The sequence below is a fragment of the Rana temporaria genome, chromosome 2 (genome assembly GCF_905171775.1).
Source record: "Rana temporaria chromosome 2, aRanTem1.1, whole genome shotgun sequence".
NCBI classification, from domain to species: domain Eukaryota; kingdom Metazoa; phylum Chordata; class Amphibia; order Anura; family Ranidae; genus Rana; species Rana temporaria.
Genome location: NC_053490.1, coordinates 318,289,675 through 318,309,426, shown reverse-complemented (window position 1 = coordinate 318,309,426; position 19,752 = coordinate 318,289,675). Strand labels below are relative to the sequence as shown.

Sequence of the window (19,752 nt, the reverse complement as noted above, 5' to 3'; positions counted from 1 at the left end):
GATTAGAGCCACCTGGAGTCTGAAGCTAAATGACACAAAAAGATATTTAGAGGCTTTGTTTCTAACAATTACAAGCACTGTGCCGTTTAACCTGCTATAAGGACCATTTTAAGAACTATACCTAAAAAAAAAAAAAAAAAAAAAAGTACAATAATGTGTCCTAGAGATGCTCAAATGCATCAACCAACTGTTTCAATCATGCATTATCACTAGGAAACGGGTATAAAAAGGTTTTTTTTTTTTTAATTTCTTCAGTTATTTCCTGGCTTCCAGACCTAGGCAAATGATTGTATACATCCCATGTGTCTTCAGGAGAGTATTGGTTTTCTCCATTCAGCAAACTTTCCTGCATGGGCCAAGGACAGATGGATTTTAGGAAGTAAATGCCATGTCATCTGCCCTGGCCACAGCCAGAAATGCTGGGGGTGTTCTGCATTTAAATATAAAAAATTTGTTAAATTGCATTTTTGGTTTGTGCTCAGATGCAGCGTAGTTCTCCTTTAAACTGTTCCTAGACTAAAACACACCTAAAATAAGTCCTCATGGACCTGTGGAAAACTCCCCTCTTCAAAACAGAGATCTCCCCCAGTTCTTTCACTTAGGCCTTCACACGGGGCATATAAATCCATACACTGAGGGTCTTTTTACCTGCACAAGGATGCAAAGGCGTTCTGTGCATCCTCGTGCAGGCAGTCCCATTGCTGTCAATTGGAATGCAGCAGCTGCACCCAAGAATATATATATTATATATCTATATATTTTTTTTTTTTTTATATAATAAAAAAAAAAAAAAAAAAAGAAAAGAAAAGAATACGAAAAGGCAGTCCTTGCAATATTTTGTCACGCTGAAACGATCGCCGTGATACTGGTATTTGGTCACCTCTGCAGTTTAATTTTGTTTGCGCTATAAACAATAGAGCGACAAAAAAAAGAAATACTTTTTACTATAATACCCCCCCCCCCCCCCAAAAATGTTTATATATATTCCTCCGTTTAGGCCGATATGCATTCTAAAATATTACTAAAAATATTATATATTATATCTCTCTCTCTATAAGCATTTATCGATTGGTTTGCGCAAAAGTTAGTGACTACAAAATAGACAAATTTTTTACTAGTGACTAGTAATGGTGGCGATCAGCGATTTTTATCGTGACTGCGACATTATGGTGGACACATTTGACGATATTTTGGGACCATTCACAATTATACAGCAATCAGTGCTATAAAAATGCACAGATTACCATATAAATATGACTGGCATGGAAGGGGGTTAACCACTATGGGGCGAGGAAGGGGTTAAGTGTTTCCTAGGGAGTAATTCTAACTGTGTGGGGGCTGGGCTTACTTTGACACGACACTGATCGCTGCTCCCGATTACAGAGAGCAGATGATCAGTGTCCCGTCACTAGACAGAACAGGGAAATGCCTTGTTTAAACAGGCGTCCCCGTTCTGCCTCTGACACGATTGTGGGATATCTGCGGATATCAAGTCCACGGGCACCGTCACAGGGATTGTGGTGCCCGCCACACGCATTCTTAAAAGGGGGACGTACAGGTACACCCATTTTCCCACCACTGCCATTCTGCCAGTGTATATTGGCATGCAGCAGTCGGCAAGTGGTTAAAGAGAAGTCATTTTGACTTTAATAAAAAAAAAATCCCATCAATCTGCCTGAGGACCGGAAATGCAACATCAGAGGTTGCCCCAGCCCTCCAAGGGCTTAGGAGGTGTGAGCTGCATGATTAATTATCAAGGCTCCTTTCACACGGTCGGACCGTTCAGGTCCCCCTGTCAGTTTTGCCAGCGGACCTGAATGGCCACTCCATGCATCTCTATGGGGCGTCGGATGTCAATGGAGACATGTCCGCTGACACCCGATCCGATAAAATCAGACAGATGGCGATGCGGCTCGACAAGCCCCACCCCGCTCAGTGAGCAGAGAGGGACCCATCATCTGCCGGCTCAGCAGAGATCCACGGAGAGATCTCCCACGATTCCACCTAGTGTGAAAGGGGCCTAAGAATCAAAATCACAATCTTTTTCCCTTCCGGATCTTCAAAACGACAATTCTCTCTAACAAGCAGAGTTCTCAAAGCTGGAATTTAATAAATAATATATATATATATTATATATATATATATATATATATATATATATATATATATATATATATATATATATATATAAATATAAATATCACACACACACACACACACACACACACACACACACACACACACCATAAATATATCCCTCCCCCCATTTTGTAGATGCTATAACTTTTGCCCAAACCAATATACGCATATTGCGATTTTTTACCAAAAATATGTAAAAGAATATATATTGGCCTAAACTGATGAAGATTTTTTTTTCTTTATTTATAATAGCAAAAAAGTATAAAATATTATTTATTTTATGCATTCTATGCATTAATGGCAGGGAAAGGTCAGGATTTCCTCAACCTCCTCGTTTAGCAGCGAGACTTTGGAGGGCAAGACTGCTGGTCCTAAGGTTTTGCCATGGATTACTAGGGTACCAGGACCAAAAAATAAAAATTGACAAACTGGTTGGGATTGTGTGGGAGAGTGAAAACACAGGATCTAGGCCAAGCAAAAATGCTGGTATGACTAATGCCAAAGGGCCGATATGTAACATGGGTCAGAGGTATGTTCTATGTATTCTTCTATGTGGCAAAGCATAGAGGGGTCATAGCCAAACAAAACATGCCCGAATGATGTTACCAAGTTTGGAAGGAGGTAGAAGCCAAAGGTTTTCACTATAAACATACCAACAAAATAACAGCACATACCGTAATTCAGTTTGCAACCAGCCTGAACAGCAAGAGACAGACCCATTGTTAGACTGTTTTTTTGGACACTCAAACGCAGATTTAAAGATCAAATTCACACCTCTCTCCCACACAGGCAAGTTGAGCTTCTGGAGAGGCTTGTGGAACACCAACCGTTTCACAGGGAAAACAAGGGAGGCCAAAGAGATGCTACAGATAGAGGTTATTCATAAACCCCACAGTACCTGGGCAACACCAGTAGTTCTGGTTTGTAAAATGGATCAGAGGACTAGATTCATGACTACAGAAAGTGGACACATACACCACCCCATAAGTTGCTGGAATAAACCGACAACCACCTGCTATCAAACAAAGGACCTAAAGGCAATATGACGATTGCATTAATGTATTACATATAGTTGGCAGTAATGGTGTTCTGTTAAAAAAAACTTTCCTGCCCCTTCAGCAGATTTCTCAGACCCTTAGAGAGTTCATTACAGAATCCAAACACACCGATTTGGATTGATTCTGTAATGAATTCTCCAAGGACCAGAGCTGCATTTGCAGCTCTGAAATTCTCAGCTGAAATCAAAACTATTAAAATGTAGGGCTGCAACTAACGATTATTTTCATAATCGATAATCGAAAAAAAAAAAAAAAAAAAATTGCATTTTTATACTTTTTTGGGGGCAATTTGTTGTTGGGCAGATTACAACACACAAATTTACGCAAAAAAACACATTACATGCTTTTCTGCAGCTTCTCCATTGAAGTATATTGAACAAAAAAAACAAAATGGCACCGTTTTGCGTTAAAAAGTTCAGCAGCTGAAAAAAAAAAAAAAAAATCATGGATGTGAACGTGTCCCATAGGAAACCATGTAAATGAACTGTAGTGCGTTTCTGAAAAAAAAAAAAAAAAAAAAAAGTGTGTGTAAACCCCGGCCTGAGAGGTTTAGTAACATAATGGGTTTAAAAAAAAAAAAAAAAATAATTACAAAAAGAGGAAATAATCGCTACTGTAAGGGGTTAATTGTTTTTACTGTGGGACAGTGAAAGTAATATTTACAGTAGAGATTTGCTTTTTTGTACTATAAAGGGCTAATTTTAGTTTATTTTATCCCATTATGTTACTGGCCTATTAATCAATTAATTTCATAATCGATTAGTTGTTTCGGCCCTATTAAAAAGTTACCAAACCCAGGACCCTGCAATTACTATATCTGGTCTCCAAGAGTACACAGAACATGGAAATGCAATTTTAGTAAATATAAACTGCTTAACACATCAGCAGTATAAAGTAGAGGACGATATTTGGCCGTTTTGGCGAAATCGGGCGATTTTTATCCAAATTAGGCCGATATTTTACACGGCCGCTAGCGGTGCCACGGATCCGGAGCTAGGCCGAAGCCGCGGCCTTTCCTGATGCTGTGACCGCGGCGGCAATCCGCGGATTGCCGCCGCGGCCACAGCATCAGGAAAGACCACGGCTTCGGCCTAGCTCCAGAGCAGCAGCCACACCCAGCGCCGCGGCCCTCCTCTCTGTTTACGCCCACAGAGGAGGAGGGGCCCGCGCTCGTGGGACAAACACTGCTCTCTGGTGTCTGAAGCGGGGGGGGGGGGGGTCTATACTGGAGGGAGAGGGGGTCTGTACTGACACCAATTTTTTTTTGCGCCAGTGCCAGTTAGTGCCACTTGCCATCCAGTGCCATCTGCCAGTGGTAATACCAGTGCCACCATCCAGTGCCAATTAGTGCCACCTTCCAGTGCCAATACCAGTGGCACCATCCAGTGCCACCTTCCATCCAGTGCCGCCTAAAGCCATCGGTGCCACCTGTGAATGCCAACCAGTGCCAACTATTGCCACCCAGTGCCACCTGCCAGTGTCACCTGTTAGTTCCACGTGCCATCTGCCAATCAGTGCCACCTGCCAATCAGTGCCATCTGCTAGTAACATCTTTTAGTGCCATTCAGTGCAACCTGCCAGTGCCAATAAGTGTCTTTTGCTAGTGCCACAAAAAAATAAATCGGCCTAATAAATCGGCCTAAAATATCGGCCTAAAATATCGGCCATCGGCCACCCAGATTTCTAAATATCGGCCAGAGAAAAACCCATAATCGGTCGACCTCTAGTAAGCAGTCTTGTGACTTCTATTAGTGTCCAGCCAAGCACTAGTTAACCTCTGGAAGATTTACCCCCCAGGCCATTTTATTGCAATACAGCACTGCATTACTTTAACCGACAATTGTGTAGCCAAATAAAATGTATATTTCCCCCCCCCCCCCCACAAATAGGTGGTATTTAATTACCACTGCATCTTATTTATTTGCGCTACCACAACAATATTTTTTACTTACTGCTCTAAAACTTATAGCGGGACTGCAATATTGCAGCAGAAAATTGGACACTGGCACTTTTGATACTTTGCAGGAACCAGCCAAACTAATACAGTGATTTGTGCCAAAGATATGCATGGTCAATGTATTAATGGCACTTGCTGGGAAGGGGTTAAACATCTATGACAATTAAAGGGTAACAGTGTGCCTAGCCAATGTTTATTTATACTGTATTCGGTGCTTTTACTAAGGAAAGCGATGGATTTTGTTCCCTGCTTTGTGGGAACACAAAATGAATCCCTTCTCCCGGTCAGAACTGAGATGTGCCTTGTTTACATAGGCAGTTCTCAGTTTTGGGCGTTTTACAGACATACAGCAGGTGCTGGAGGACATCGAGTGCCCGGTCTTGCAGATCAGCTTCTGTCGCGAGTAAGGATGATCTCAGGCGTGTTCGCAACCCCCACGTGCACAGCACGCCAGGAAGTCGGCACTGCACAGCGCTAATCACAGGCAGCAAGACATTTTCCTGATCCACAGCTGCAGATTGAGAAATCTCTCACTACCTGCAAATAGCACTGCAGTGTCGACTTCCTGGCATGCTCTGCACGTGCGGGTTGCAAACACGCCTGCGCTCATCCTTAGTTGTGAATAATCACAGCAGCAGGCACGACCCCTGCAGGCGAAAGTGCAGAAACACACACACCACAGCGGTTAAAGCTTGTAGAAATGTTTGAAATTCTCCTCTGACCATCCTAGGAGACGGTCTTGCCCTGTGCCGATTACATCCACCCTCACAGGGGGGGACCTCTCTAGCAATACACAAACTGAGCATGTGCAGAGTGCCTCCTATGGCTCTGTTCTATCAGCAGATGGATTGGGGACAGTAAAAGGGGAGGATCAGAGATGACAAGATCAAACAGCCTTTTTACACAATGGAGAAAATGAACTCCTTAGGTTCCACAGTGAATATAACAAGCATGCTTTACTGCATATACTGACCGATTTTACCATTGTGGGTTTAGTAACACGTTAAGGATACAGAGACTGAGGTTTCTGAAAGCCAGTGATTTAGACTTTGCACAGAACCTAGGGCGGCGATTCTTAACCCCGGTCCTTAAAAGAGGAACTGCAGTCGGCTCACATAATTTGTAATAAAAACATCTTTGCCATTCTGAAGCTTCCCTCCAACCACTTTGCATATTTTATATATACTGTGATTTTGTACTTGCCAAATATGCTGCAGAAATCTCCCCCCACTGAGTCTGGCTGCATTAATTTTAACTGTGGGAAGCTGAAACTGCCAGTTCACTTCCTGGATTCACACACAGAGGCACACCTCCAGCTCGCATTGGCCCTCTTAAGACAGAGAGAGCCATGATGTCATGAGCTTAGGCTTTTTTACCAGGACAAGAAACGGGAAGTGGGCTGTATAAGGCATTTACTGGCAGAAAGAAAGGTTTTACTATTCAAACTTAAAACAAGGCTAGAGGATTTAATAGATGGAAAAATGACTAGGGATGCACCGAAATGGAAATTTCAGAACCGAAACCAAAATAGAAATAGAAAAAAAATAATTAGTCCGAAACCGAAAATGACTTCTTTTTTTTCCCCTATTTCAATTTTTTGACGGCAATCAATGTGGCAATAATAATTGATGGTTACAGTGGCTGCGTTTGATGGGCACAGTGGCTGCGTTTGATGGGCACAGTGAGGCTGCAATTAATGTTTTTTTTGGTAGTCAGAGAAGGCAAGCATGGCTCAATAACACACAAACGTTTTTAAAAAAAAATATCTTTGTGTGTGTTATTGAGCAATGCTTGCCTTCTCTGACTACCAAAAAAAAATATCAATTGCAGCCTCACTGTGCCACTGTGAAAAAATGGCAGATACATTTTTTTTATCTGCCGTTTTTTCATTAAAGTGGAGGTTCATCCAAAAAATCTGTTTTTAACAGTAGATTGGGCCTAATTACAGGAAGCAGAATCGGGTGTTTTGATTAAAATCAATGCAGTACTTACCTTTTTTGAGATAGATCTTCTCCCGCCGCTTCCGGGTATGGGCTGCAGGACTGGGCATTATTATTTGATTGACAGCCTTCCGACCGTCGCATACAGCGCGTCACCAGTTTCCGAAAGTAGCCGAACGTCGGTGAGCAGGCGCCGTATCAAAGTTCGCTGTATGCGTCCGTCGGAAGGCTGTCAATCAATTAGGAACGCCCAGTCCCGAAGACCATACCCGGAAGAGGCGGAGAACATCTCTCTCAAAAAAGGTAAGTACTGCATTGATTTTAATCAAAACACCCGATTCTGCTTCCCGTAATTAGGCCCAATCTAATGTTAAAAAAAAAAAATTCGGGGGAACTCCCGCTTTAAGAAAGTGCTGGTCACCTCAGTTAACCACTAACACCCCCCCCCCCCGCATCCAGCAATTTAACATGAACAAAGTTCAAACTTCATTTCTTATAGGTTCTGTGCGGTTAGTGCTTACTTTTTTAGCATTCATTAGGTTCCTCCTAGGCAGGCAGGGTGATTAGTCTAACTGTGTTACAGGCTCCGACACAGCTCCATGCCCAGCGCGCCGAGTCCTCCCTCGCCTCCGGCCGTGACGTCACACGGCTCACGCCCCTGGACTAAACCAAGGTGATTTAAATCAGAGTCAATGGTTTGGTATTTTGGACAGCTATTTTATCTAAGAAAAATTCCCAAAACATGCCTGTTGGGGGTACTTGAGGACTGAGGTTGAGAACCACTGGTCTAGGCAAACCTTGCATGTTTCATTCTATTTTACTGTTGCAATTTTCAGTTTTCTATTTTTTTTGCAACAATATTTACAAAATCATTAAAATGAATCTATAAAACGCCCTTTAAAATAATAAAATTAAAAAGGTTTCCCTTTATAGGGAGCTACCACTTTGTAAACTTCTTTATATCCTTGTCTGGGCACAGCAGCCAGCGATAAAGACCTTTTTTTGTCAGAACTGCAGGAACTGAAAGGTGAAATTACCCGTAAAACATGGTGGAAGCTACTGTGTGTATAAAGGGTTAATCTGCTCCAGTGACTCTCAATCTGCTGATGCTTAGATGGTTGCCCCAGAGCAGGAAAAAGGCTGCGTAGGATGGGATTTGGAGTGTAAACATCACATTCGAGTCATAGAGCTGGGATCCGAGAGTGTAATTGTCACAGTAAAAAACAAAGCAATCCACTCAAAGAGCTAGACATTATCAGCACCATTTGAGTTGGAAAAAGTAAAACATTACCAAAAGAACAACCAAAGTCTTTATCTCATATTTATCCAAGTACAGCTGAAAAACCTGAAATTATTAAACACTTTGCTGGAATAGAAAGCCAAGTGTATCGGATCAATATGAAGGACACAGACACACACACACACACACACACACACACACACACACAATACCAGGTGGCTCTGAGCTCAATCTCATTATGGCCCTTTTATCACACCAGAAAGTCATAACCAATGCTTCTAATTTCTGTATACATAAAATAACACTGTTATAACAGATGCTTTATTTGGCATCCTTACAAACCAAGAAAGTGTGGTCCAAATGACATACACAGTCAAGAGTGAACATGTCAAATATCAAAATATGACAGAATATGAAAGTAACCATCATCAGTGCAGACAGTTCTAGCATTTAAACTCAATGGCCATCTACAAATAGGAATAATCCAAGAAGGTATTAAAGGGTCACCAAAAAACACCCCACACCCCATCAATAAATAGTATAAACAGCATGTAACACACTGACTGTCACTAGGAGGTACATTTTTTGCAAAAAACCTGGCTGATCCTGCTACTCTCCATCTCCCCCTTCTGTCAAAGTTCCCAGTTCAGCTAGAGATTTTTTAGCTGTGGTGGCAAATCTGCACATGCTCAGTTTTCAGTGAGTTTCTATGCAGAGCATTTCCTCCTCATCACATCTGAGCAGCCCATGTGACCATAAAGTCACATGTGAGCATATACACAGTGGTAAAAGGACAGCCCACTCCCTCCCTCTTCCTCCATGCCTACTAACCAGCTAAACACAACAGGGCAGGATATTACATGTAGATTGGTGGAGGTGTCACCTCCCTCTAATACTAAGACAGCAGGCTGCAGGGGTGTGACAGCCTTTGACTGGCAGAAATCCACCCAATCCATGTTATTGCCACAAAATAAAGATATACATTTCAAATCTATAATTTGTATGACAATTTAAAACGGTTTTATATTTGATTCATTTTTACTCTGTATTCCAAAGGCCGTTTTATTGAACACGTGACCAACAGCAGAAGACTAGAAGCTCCTTATGCTTAGGTTTCCCCGCAGACAAGCTGGAAAAGATCTAGGTCGTATGAGAGCTGTATATCGATAAGGGGGAGGGGGGGGGGGTTTAATTAAAATAATTAGTGCCATAATCCACATACAGAAAAAAAAACACAATAGAAATTAAACTGTTTAGTATCACTTTATCCACTTCAGCCATGGAAGGATTTACTCCCTAAGGCTCCATTCACAATAATGCTTTTTTTGATGCATTTTGCAGAAATGCAGGGACATTTTTTAACATGGTTTCCTATGGAACGTGTTCACATCAATGCTTTTTTGTGCCTCTGCGTTTTTGGAAAGAGTCAGGGACTTTTTTTTCCCCTGCAAAAAGCAGCGTTTTGCATGCAATAGAATTCAATGGACCTGCATCCAAAACGCAAGTACCGCGACTTGCGTTTTTTTTAACCTGTTTATAGCTGGTTGTTAAAGGAAATGTAAAAAATAAAAATTACTGGGTTAAAAAAATAAAAAACGCAAAATGCAAATTGCGGTAAAAACGCAGCAAGCACCGCAAAAACACTCAAAAGCAACATGCATAGGTGTGAATCGAGCCTAAGACTCCTTTCACACTGAGGAGTTTTTCCAGGCGGTACAGCAATTAAAAATAGCGCTGCTATACTGCCTGAAAAACTCCTGCATTGCATACTCAATGTGAAAGCCCGAGGGCTTTCACACTGAGGCGATGCGCTGGCGGGAGAGAAAATCTCCTGCCAGCAGCATCTTTGAAACGGTGAGAGAAGCGGCGTGTATACTGCTCCTTCCCATTTAAAACAATGGGAAACTGCGGCAATACCGCCCGCAATGCGCCTCTGCAGAGGCGCATTGCGGGCGGTATTAACCCTTTATCGGCCGCTAGCAGGGGTTAATACCGCACCGCTAGCAGGCGAATCCCGCGGCAAATTCGACGGTATAGCGCCGCTATACCGCCACCGCTGCTCCCGCCCCAGTCTGAAAGGGGCCTTAATGACCAGGCCATTTTTTGCAATACGGCACTGCATTACATTAACTGACAGACAATTGCATGTTCATGCAAAGCTGTACACAAATAAATCCAGGGCTGTGGAGTCGGTAGATAAATGTTCCGACTCCTCTGTATTATTATGCAAATGTATTTTATTAGAGGTAGACCGATGCCGATATTTGGAAATCGGGGCGGCCGATATGTGTGGCCGATATGTGTGGCCGATTTTTTTATTTTTTTTCCCCTCATCTCAAAAAACCTAGGGTGGAGAGGAGATAATTTTTTAGGGTGGAGAGGTGGGGTGCACCCTGTCAGTGTCACATCAGTGCCCACCAGTGCAGCCCATCAGTGCCACCTCATTAGTGCCCACCAGTGTCCATCAGTGCCACCTCATCAGTGCCCAACAGTGCAGCCCATCAGTGCCACCTCATCAATGCCCACCAATTCACCAGTGCATCCCATCATTGCCCACCAGTGCATCTCACCAGCGCATCGCCACATCAGTGCCAACCAGCACATCGCCACATCAGTGCCTCACATCAGTGCCCACTAGGGGTGTAACGGATCAAAAAACTCACGGATCGGATCGATCCTCGGATCAGGAGTCACGGATCGGATCATTTTCGGATCAGTGCAAAAAAAAATAAAAAATGTGTGTGTGTGTGTAATATATACATATATGTATGTATGTATATATATATATATACACACACACACATACATTTCACGGGTGGATTAAAGAGGAAGCAGGTGAGGCTGTTTGGGACTTGTTAAAAGTACAATCTTGATGTTTTTACAGCTCTATATATATATACATACACACACACATTATATATATATATATATATATATATATATATATATATATATATATATATATATATATATATATATATATATATATATATATATATATATATATATATATATATATATATATATATATATATATATATATATATATAGCTGTAAAAACATCAAGATTGTACTTTTAACAAGTCCCAAACAGCCTCACCTGCTTCCTCTTTAATCCACCTGTGAAATGTGCTCTCCCCCCCCCCCCCCCCTCCTCCTCTCACACTAGTGCTTCTCTGCTACTATTCCCTCTCCATGTCAGCTCACGCTGGGCTCTGGCAAGCAGACTGGGTGGAGCAAGATCGCTCCGGAGCTAGGCCGAAGCCGGGGACTTTCCTAGGCCTAGGCTCCGGAGCGCTCCGCGGATCGCGGGGTGTGCCGATCCGAACGGGGTGGCCCGTTCGGATCACGGATCGGTGACGATCCGTTACACCCCTAGTGCCCACCAGTACAGCATAATGTCATTTACTGCCACAGTGCCACCTCATCAATGCCCACCAGCGGAGCGCTCCAGGCATCTCCTAGCACAAGAAAGCTCCATTGTCCCTGGCCCTGAGTGCTGCCCCGTCTCTGACTACAATCCCCAGAATGCAGAGCGGGCATGTAATAGCCAATCGGAGGCGGCCGCTGCAGACATCCTCACTCTGAAAAAAAAAAAAAGGTCCCCTGTCGTGCTGCGCGCCCTGCCTCTGCCTACAAAGTCCAGAATGCAGCGCGGGCCGGCAGCACGTCAGGGGAAGGGTTTTTTTTTACAGTGGAGGATGTCAGCGGCGGCGGCCGCCGATTGGCTGTTACGGGCCTTCTGGTTGGCTGCCGCGCTGGGTGTACCAAGATGGCCGCGGCTCCGGAGCTAGGCCGAAGCCGCGGCCTTTCCTGATGCTGTGACCGCAGCGGAAATCCGCGGATTGCCGCCGCGGTCACAGCATCGGGAAAGGCCGGGGCTTCGGCCTAGCTCCGGAGCCGTGGCACCGCTAACGGCCATGTTAAATATCGGCCTAATTTTGGATAAAAAAAATCGGCCGATGCCGATTTCTCCAAAACGGCCAAATATCGGCCGATATATCGGTCGACCTCTATATTTTATGAATTCCTTGAAGGAAAGAAAGGCAAAATACATGTCATTACCACAGGAGTTTTTATAGCCTTAGCTGAATGACAGCAGTTTTTCCAATGGTTTACAGCTTCAGTCTTGGAACTACTGACCCTCCACTTATACAAGCGTCTCTAGTCCTGCAAAAAACATATTTACTTAATCCCTTATCAGTGAGAGGCTAGGTTACCCATGGGCGCTGCGTTCCCTGTAACAGCAGAACACAACACTATGGAAAGTATAAGTATTGCCGCTCCTAATTGTGCGGTGCGTGCCATATAGTTTGTTTTGCGGTTATGTGAGGCACTGCATGCATTGGTCTTTATTCTTACAGTAGAGAAGTCATTAATTCTAACTTTTTGTGAATTGGGACATTTAAACTTGCTTTTTTAATTCCAATCTGAATTTAGTAGTTTTTTGCGCTATAAACAAAAAAGCAAACAATTTTGAAATATACACACTCTCCTTAACCCTGCATTCTGAGCGCAGCGCACGCCTTAACCCTGCATCATGGTAAAAAAAAAATCATGTCTCATCCACCACAGTTCCCAGGCTTTCACAGAGAAATCAGGCTCTCCAGCTGCTGCCAAAATTCTGTGATGAGGGAGCGGAGATGTGGCAATTATGGACGGACACACACACACACACACACACACACAGGTGCCTCCTGTCCTCGTCTAGGTGCATGTAGCATTGTTCCAGAATCGTTTCAGAGCCTTGACCGGCTGGCTCTGTGACGTCAGCTGACAGATACATACACACAGCGTTGCAATAAAAAAGTATGTGAACCCTTTTGGAACGATATGGATTTCTGCACAAATTGGTCATAAAATGTGACCTGATCATCTAAGGCCCCTTTCAGACGTGCAGACCGTATGTCCGCTTTTTCATCCATCTGTTTGTGGATGAAAAAGGGACATACATTGGTCCCTATGTGATTGCGGGTGTCAGCAGATAAACATCCTCTGACACCCGTAATCATCTGCCTCCGCAAACATCCGATTTTGCAGACGGAAGAAAACCCTATTTTTTCTTCCATCTGCGGATCGGATCATATGAACACGGACACACGGTCCGTGTTCATCCGATCCCCCATAGGGGAGAGCGGAGAAAAGACAGGGCGGTCCCTGCACAGTGTGCAGAGACCGCCCTGTCATCCGACGGCTCAGCGGGGATTTACGGAGCGATCCCCGCCCGCTGGGCTTACGGACACACGGAGGCGGATCATTACTGATCCGCCCTGTGTGAAAGGGCCCTTAGTCACCACAAGAGACAATAACAGTCTGCTTAAACATAACACACAAAGAATTAAAGGTTACCATGTTTTTATTGAACACACCATGTAAACATCCACAGTGCAGGTGGAAAAAGTATGTGAACCCCTAGACTAATGACATCTCCAAGAGCTAATTGGAATGAGGTGTCAACCAACTGGAGTCCAATTAATGAGATGAGATTGGAGGTGTGTGTTGCAGCTGCCCTGCCCTATAAAAAACACACACCAGTTCTGTGTTTGCTTTTCACAAAAAGCATTGCCTGATGTGAATGATGCCTTGCACAAAAGAGCTCTCAGAAGACCTACGATTAAGAATTGTTGGCTTGCATGAAGCTGGAAAGGGTTATAAAAGTATCTCCAAATACCTTGCTATTCATCAGTCCACGGTAAGACAAATTGTGTATAAATAGAGAAAGTTCAGCACTGCTGCTACTCTCCCTTGGAGTGGCCGTCCTGTAAAGATGACTGCAAGAGCACAGCGCAGACTGCTCAATGAGGTGAAGAAGAATCCCAGAGTGTCAGCTAAAGACTTACAAAAGTCTCTGGCATATGCCAACATCCTTTTTAGCAAATCTATGATACGTAAAACACTAAACAAGAATGGATTTCATGGGAGGATACCACAGAGGAAGCCACTGCTGTCCAAAAAAAAAAAAAAAAAAAACACACATTGCTGCACGTTTATAGTTTGCACAAGAGCACCTGGATGTTCCACAGCAGTACTGGCAAAATATTCTGTGGACAGATGAAACCAAAGTTGAGTTGTTTGGAAGAAACACACAACACTATGTGTGGAGAAAAAGAGGCACAGCACACCAACATCAAAACCTCATCCCAACTGTGAACAAACTATCAACAACAGAATGGCTTAAACAGAAGAAAACAGTGTTCAGAGACATAAAAGTTAACCGATTCCTTTTAAAAATGATTAAAAGTAGATACAAATCAATCATATAATGTGCCTCTAGTTTCACTTTCACTTTTAAACTGGTTTCATGTTCCTGTGAAGTAGAGAGACACACAGAACAAAAACAAACAAATCCAGGGCAGTGTTTTGTTTTTAAAATGAATCCGATTGGTTCTGGGAAGTTTTAGACACACAGTAATGACAGCTTAGACCACCGTGAAAAGCTCCCAGCTGCAGAATTACAGCTACTTCAAAGCAAAAACGAACAATGAGGACATGAAACCAGTACTGCAGTAAGGTAAAGGAAGCTTTTTAGATAAAAAAAAAAAAAATCCTTTAGTGACCCTTTAAGAAAGCGATTCACACCAGACATTCCAAGAATATTGCTGAACTGAAACAGTTCTGTAAAGAGGAATGGTCAAGAATTACTCCTGACCGTTGTGCACGTCTGATCTGCAACTACAGGAAACGTTTGGTTGAAGTTATTGCTGCCAAAGGAGGTTCAAACAATTATTAAATCCCAAGGGTTCACATACTTTTCCCACCTGCACTGTGAATGTTTACATGGTGTGTTCAATAAAAACATGGCAACATTTAATTCTTTGTGTGTTATTAGTTTAAGCAGACTGTGATTGTCTATTGTTGTGACTTAGATGAAGATCAGATCACATTTTATGACCAATTTGTGCAGAAATCCATATCATTCCAAAAGGGTTCACATACTGTGTTTGTGTGACAGAGATAGATATAGATATATCTATAACTCCCCACTTCATTACTGGGCACTTAAACCCCCTTCGTGCCCAGACCAATTTTCAGCTTTCAAACGCTGACGCATTTTGAATGACAATTGAAAAAAAAAAAAACGCAATAAGCGTATATTGATTGGTTTGCGCAAAAGTTATAGCGCCTACAAAATAGGGTATAGATTTAAGATTTTTTTTTTTTACTAGTAATCGCGGCGATCTGCGATTTTTTTTTGTCAGGCCTGCGATATTGCAGCGGACGTATCGGACACTTTTGACACAATTTTGGGACCATTCACATTTATACAGCGATCAGTGCTATAAAAATGCACTAATTACTGTATAAATGACTGGCAGTGAAGGGGTTAACACTAGGGGGTGAGGAAGGTGTTAAATGTGTATCCTGGGTGTTTTCTAACTGTGTGGGGGAGGAGACTGACTGGGGGAGGTGACCGATGCTGTGTCCCTATGTACAAGGGACACAGATCGGTCTCCTCTCTCCCTGACAGCACGTGGAGCTCTGTGTTTACACACAGAGCTCCACGTCCCTGCTGTCACCGCCGATCGCGGGTACCTGCCGGACATCACGGCCGCCAGGCACACGCATCGGCTTCCCAGCGATGCGCCGGGCACGTTGTTTCCCCGCTGCGCGTCCCCAGGGAATGACAACAAGACGACGTCCAAAGACGTCCACTCGGCACTTGAGAGCCACGCTGTGCCTGCTAGTGCCAACCGGCCAGTGCCATCCAGTGCCACCTGCCAGTGCCACCTACTTCCACCCAGTGCCACCTGCCAGTGCCAATTAGTGCCATCTGCCAATCAGGGACATCTGCCAGTGCAAACAAGTGGCACCTGCCAAAAAAAAAAAAAATCAAGCCTAAAATATCGGCCACCCCGGTTTCTAAATATCGGCATCGGCCAGAGAAAAACCCATAACGGTCGGCCTCTAGTTCTTTTTAAACAAATTGTGTTTGAAAGTCTGCTGCGCAAACACAGTGTGGCATAATATATTGCAAAAACCGCCATTTTATTCTCTAGGGCAGGTGCCGCAATGCCTGTTTTGTCAGCATTCTACTCCCTCCCCATCAGCAGAGCAGCACAGGGAAGTATCAGTGAGACACTGCATTCCAATTTTAGAATTCTGCACATCACACCTGCACTGGTGGGGGGGGGGGGGATCGGCACTGTGCCCCCACACATTGTAAAAGATGGGAAACATTGTTTGGTGTAGCTGCTATCATCAGCTTTTGTGATGGGGAAGAGATTGGGTGCAGTTCTGCTGGGGGGGCCCCCGTTTCCAGGAGGACTAACTTGGCCCCTGCTAAAGCCAATCACAGTCCTGCTAGCCCCGTCCACCATCTGGAGGAAGAGGACTCGCTTGGTTGCTACTACCAATCTCAGAAAGAAGGGATTTCACTGTGATTGAAAAAAACACAATCAGGTGAGTTTGTGGAATTACTGCTACTGGGAACTTTGTTGAAATTATTCCTAAACTTTTGCGTCACTCATTACTGAACCCCTGTACTCTGTGTCCCTTTAAGCCACAGCCAGTATTCAGCACAATGAGAATCAAACCATACCACTGTATTGTAAAACCATACCACCATGTATTGTAAAATCTTGGATGAGAACCTTCTTCCCTCAGCCAGAACACTGAAGATGGATCATGGATGGGTCTTACAGCATGACAATGACCCAAAACATACCGCCAAGGCAACAGAGGAGATACTCAAGAAGAAGCACATTAAAGTCATGAAGTGGCCTAGCCAGTCTCCAGACCTTAATCCTATAGAAAATGTATGAAGGGAGCTGAAACTTTGAGTTGCTAAGCCACAGCCAAGAAACTTTAAAAGAGATGTATGGGGGGCTTTTTTTTTTTGGCATCAAACTTACCCAGGTAGATGCAGCATCAGTCCGATGCCAAGTCTGTCCCCGGTACCTCTAACACTGAGAGCCGAGCGATCGAACACTGCCAATCGATCGGTTCTCACAGCTTCGTGAGCAGAGAACTTCTGTCAGTCAGCAGCTCTCTGCTCTGTCCCCCCGCGCTCACTGGATTCCTGGGATGTGGAGGGGGCGGGAGTGGCTCACTGAGAGACAGAGCCGTGTGCTGGTCCAGGGATCTGGGCGGATCCCGACTCTGGGTCGTTATGACACCTAAGCCTGGACCGACTCCGACGTCGGGAAAGAGAGGGCTTCAGCCCGCTCTCTGCTGAAAATGGGTCACAGGAGTGCAAAACGGACTGCACTCCAGTGATCCACAGGCAGGCATGGACTGGCCATCAGGACTACCAGGAGATTCCAGGTGGGCTAATGGCTCAGTGGGCCGGTCGGAGGTCTGCGGCGATCTACCCGTCAAGCGCCGACAGCTGGCGCCTGACGGGTAGATCGAGATTAGCCAGCATGTTTACACACACAGCTTCCGGTCCCCGCTCTGTAACGAGCGATCGCGTGTGCCCGGGTCAGCTCCGTGCCACACAGAGATCGCTGGGAGGAGGAGAGGCACTTCAGAACGACACCCCCGTAATGGGCGGCGCCATTTTCCGCATTTTGTTTTCTTTCGGCAATGTGCCTAAAACACAAATTTCAGCCAATATGTTTATTTTGGTGCATCCCTAGGTACAGCGTTACATGCCTGCGCAATTATCATTTAAAATGTGACAGCGCTGAAAGCTGAAAATTTAACTGGGCAGGAAGGGCGGGGGTTTATGCCTAGTATTGAAGTGGTTAAAATTGACATCTTTTTTACAGTTGCACGGGTGTGTGCAATTTTAAAGAATGACACGTTGGATATCTATTCACTTGACGCAACATCATCTTTTATATTTTACAAAGGAAAAAAAAATAAAAGGGAAAGAAGTGTATTTAAAAAAAAATGTAAATAAAATTAAATGTTTGAAAAACCGTGACAAGTATATATTTTGTTTTTTGGGTTCCAAGTAATTTTCTACCAAAAAAAAAAAAAAAAAAAAAACCTTACTTTTTACATGTAAACAAAAAGTGCCAGTAAGGCTGGATTCAAACATGTGCAATGACAGACATCACATGCGATTCGCACTGCATGTAGAACACATGCGATGTCTGAGATGAGGTTTTAGCCGTACATGCTGTATGGCTAAAATCGCATCGCATTTGCACCAAAATGGTGCGGGACCCTTTTTTTGGTCCACACCGGAATCGGATCACATGGGCGCTCACACCTATGCGACCTGATTCACGCACCATTTGACAGTTTGCACCGCGATCTGATGGGGTCATCAACATTGAGTGCGCAAGTCAGGTGTCGGCACTGAATCGCAGGGTTTCACGCATCGCACCAGTGTGAACTGGGAATAAAAGGCCTGGAGCTGAAATGGTGTAAGACGGTTTGTTCTAACATCTGGAAACACCTGTAATACACAGTGCCTGGCTTGGCATAATCCTGCCCCTCTCTCTCTACAAAAGTAACACCCCCTTCTCACAAACAGCACCCCAACTTTTTATATACACCCCTTCAAAAAAAACTATATAAAAACACACATCAATTTTACAAAACACACAGCACACTAAGTTTATGTACACATTCTCTTCACACACACCTGGTACCCAAACCATACACCCCCCAATATATACACACACATCCCCCAACACCCTATATGTTTACACATATAAAGAATATAAGACACGCCCCCTGTCTATCTCAGCACACATGTACACAGACCTCCCCTCCCCCTCTCACCTTTCTTGACAACCCTTAAGGGGGTCTCCCCGCCGCCATTCTCCTTCTTCTTGGTGCGGTGCTTCTTCTTGCTCTTGTCCCGGGGCCTGTCCATGTGGGTGAGGGTGAGGAGGGCCGGGTTGATGGCAGGGACCGGGGTGGTGGTGGTGGTGTGTGTGAGGCCGGGGGGAGGCAGTTCCTCCTTGACATGGTGGTGATGGTGGTGTTTGTGGTGATGATGATGGTGGTGGTGATGACAGCTGTGGTGGGACTCATTGGCCAGCTTCCTCTTCTTGGCCTCCTTCTCATTCGGCCCGTCCCCGCCATCTGACTCGCTCTTCTTCTTCCTCTTCTTCTCCGAACAAGGCGACCCTTCCCTCCGCTTCTTCTTACGGGCTGCCTTGGCTTTGTCCCTCTCTTCAGCGAACGTACCAAGCTGCGCGGCCATTTCCCCTAACGACGACTTTTAAATGGCCCGACCTGTGCCAGGGCGCATGAGCGCGGCGCTAAGCCTTGTGGGAGTTGTAGTATCTCCTGTCACTGCTGGTTGAGGAGCTCGGTTGAGGCGCATGCGCAGTGCCCGGCCTGTTCATGGGAGTTGTAGTTGTCGGGCGAAGAGAGCTGTAGTCCGAGGACGGAGATCGTGCCTGGGTGCACGCAGCCTCTGACGTCCCTGTTTAACCATTGAGCAGCCGCTTGTTTACATTCCAAAGAAAAGCTTTCGTTTCCGGATACTTGTTGGGGCTCTGCAACGTGTGTGTG

At 44.4% G+C, this 19,752-nt stretch overlaps 1 protein-coding gene across 1 annotated transcript in view; it reads right to left on the bottom strand.

The window, feature by feature from the left end:
* The window catches only part of RSBN1 (round spermatid basic protein 1), a 51,368-nt gene extending 31,863 nt beyond the window's left edge, over window positions 1-19,505 (bottom strand). Inside the window, exon 1 of the mRNA XM_040337466.1 lies at window positions 19,012-19,505. Coding sequence (XP_040193400.1) covers window positions 19,012-19,438 — 427 coding nt within the window. The 5' untranslated portion in view covers window positions 19,439-19,505. The remainder of the gene's footprint in view (window positions 1-19,011) is intronic.
* Between the last annotated feature and the right edge of the window lie 247 nt (window positions 19,506-19,752).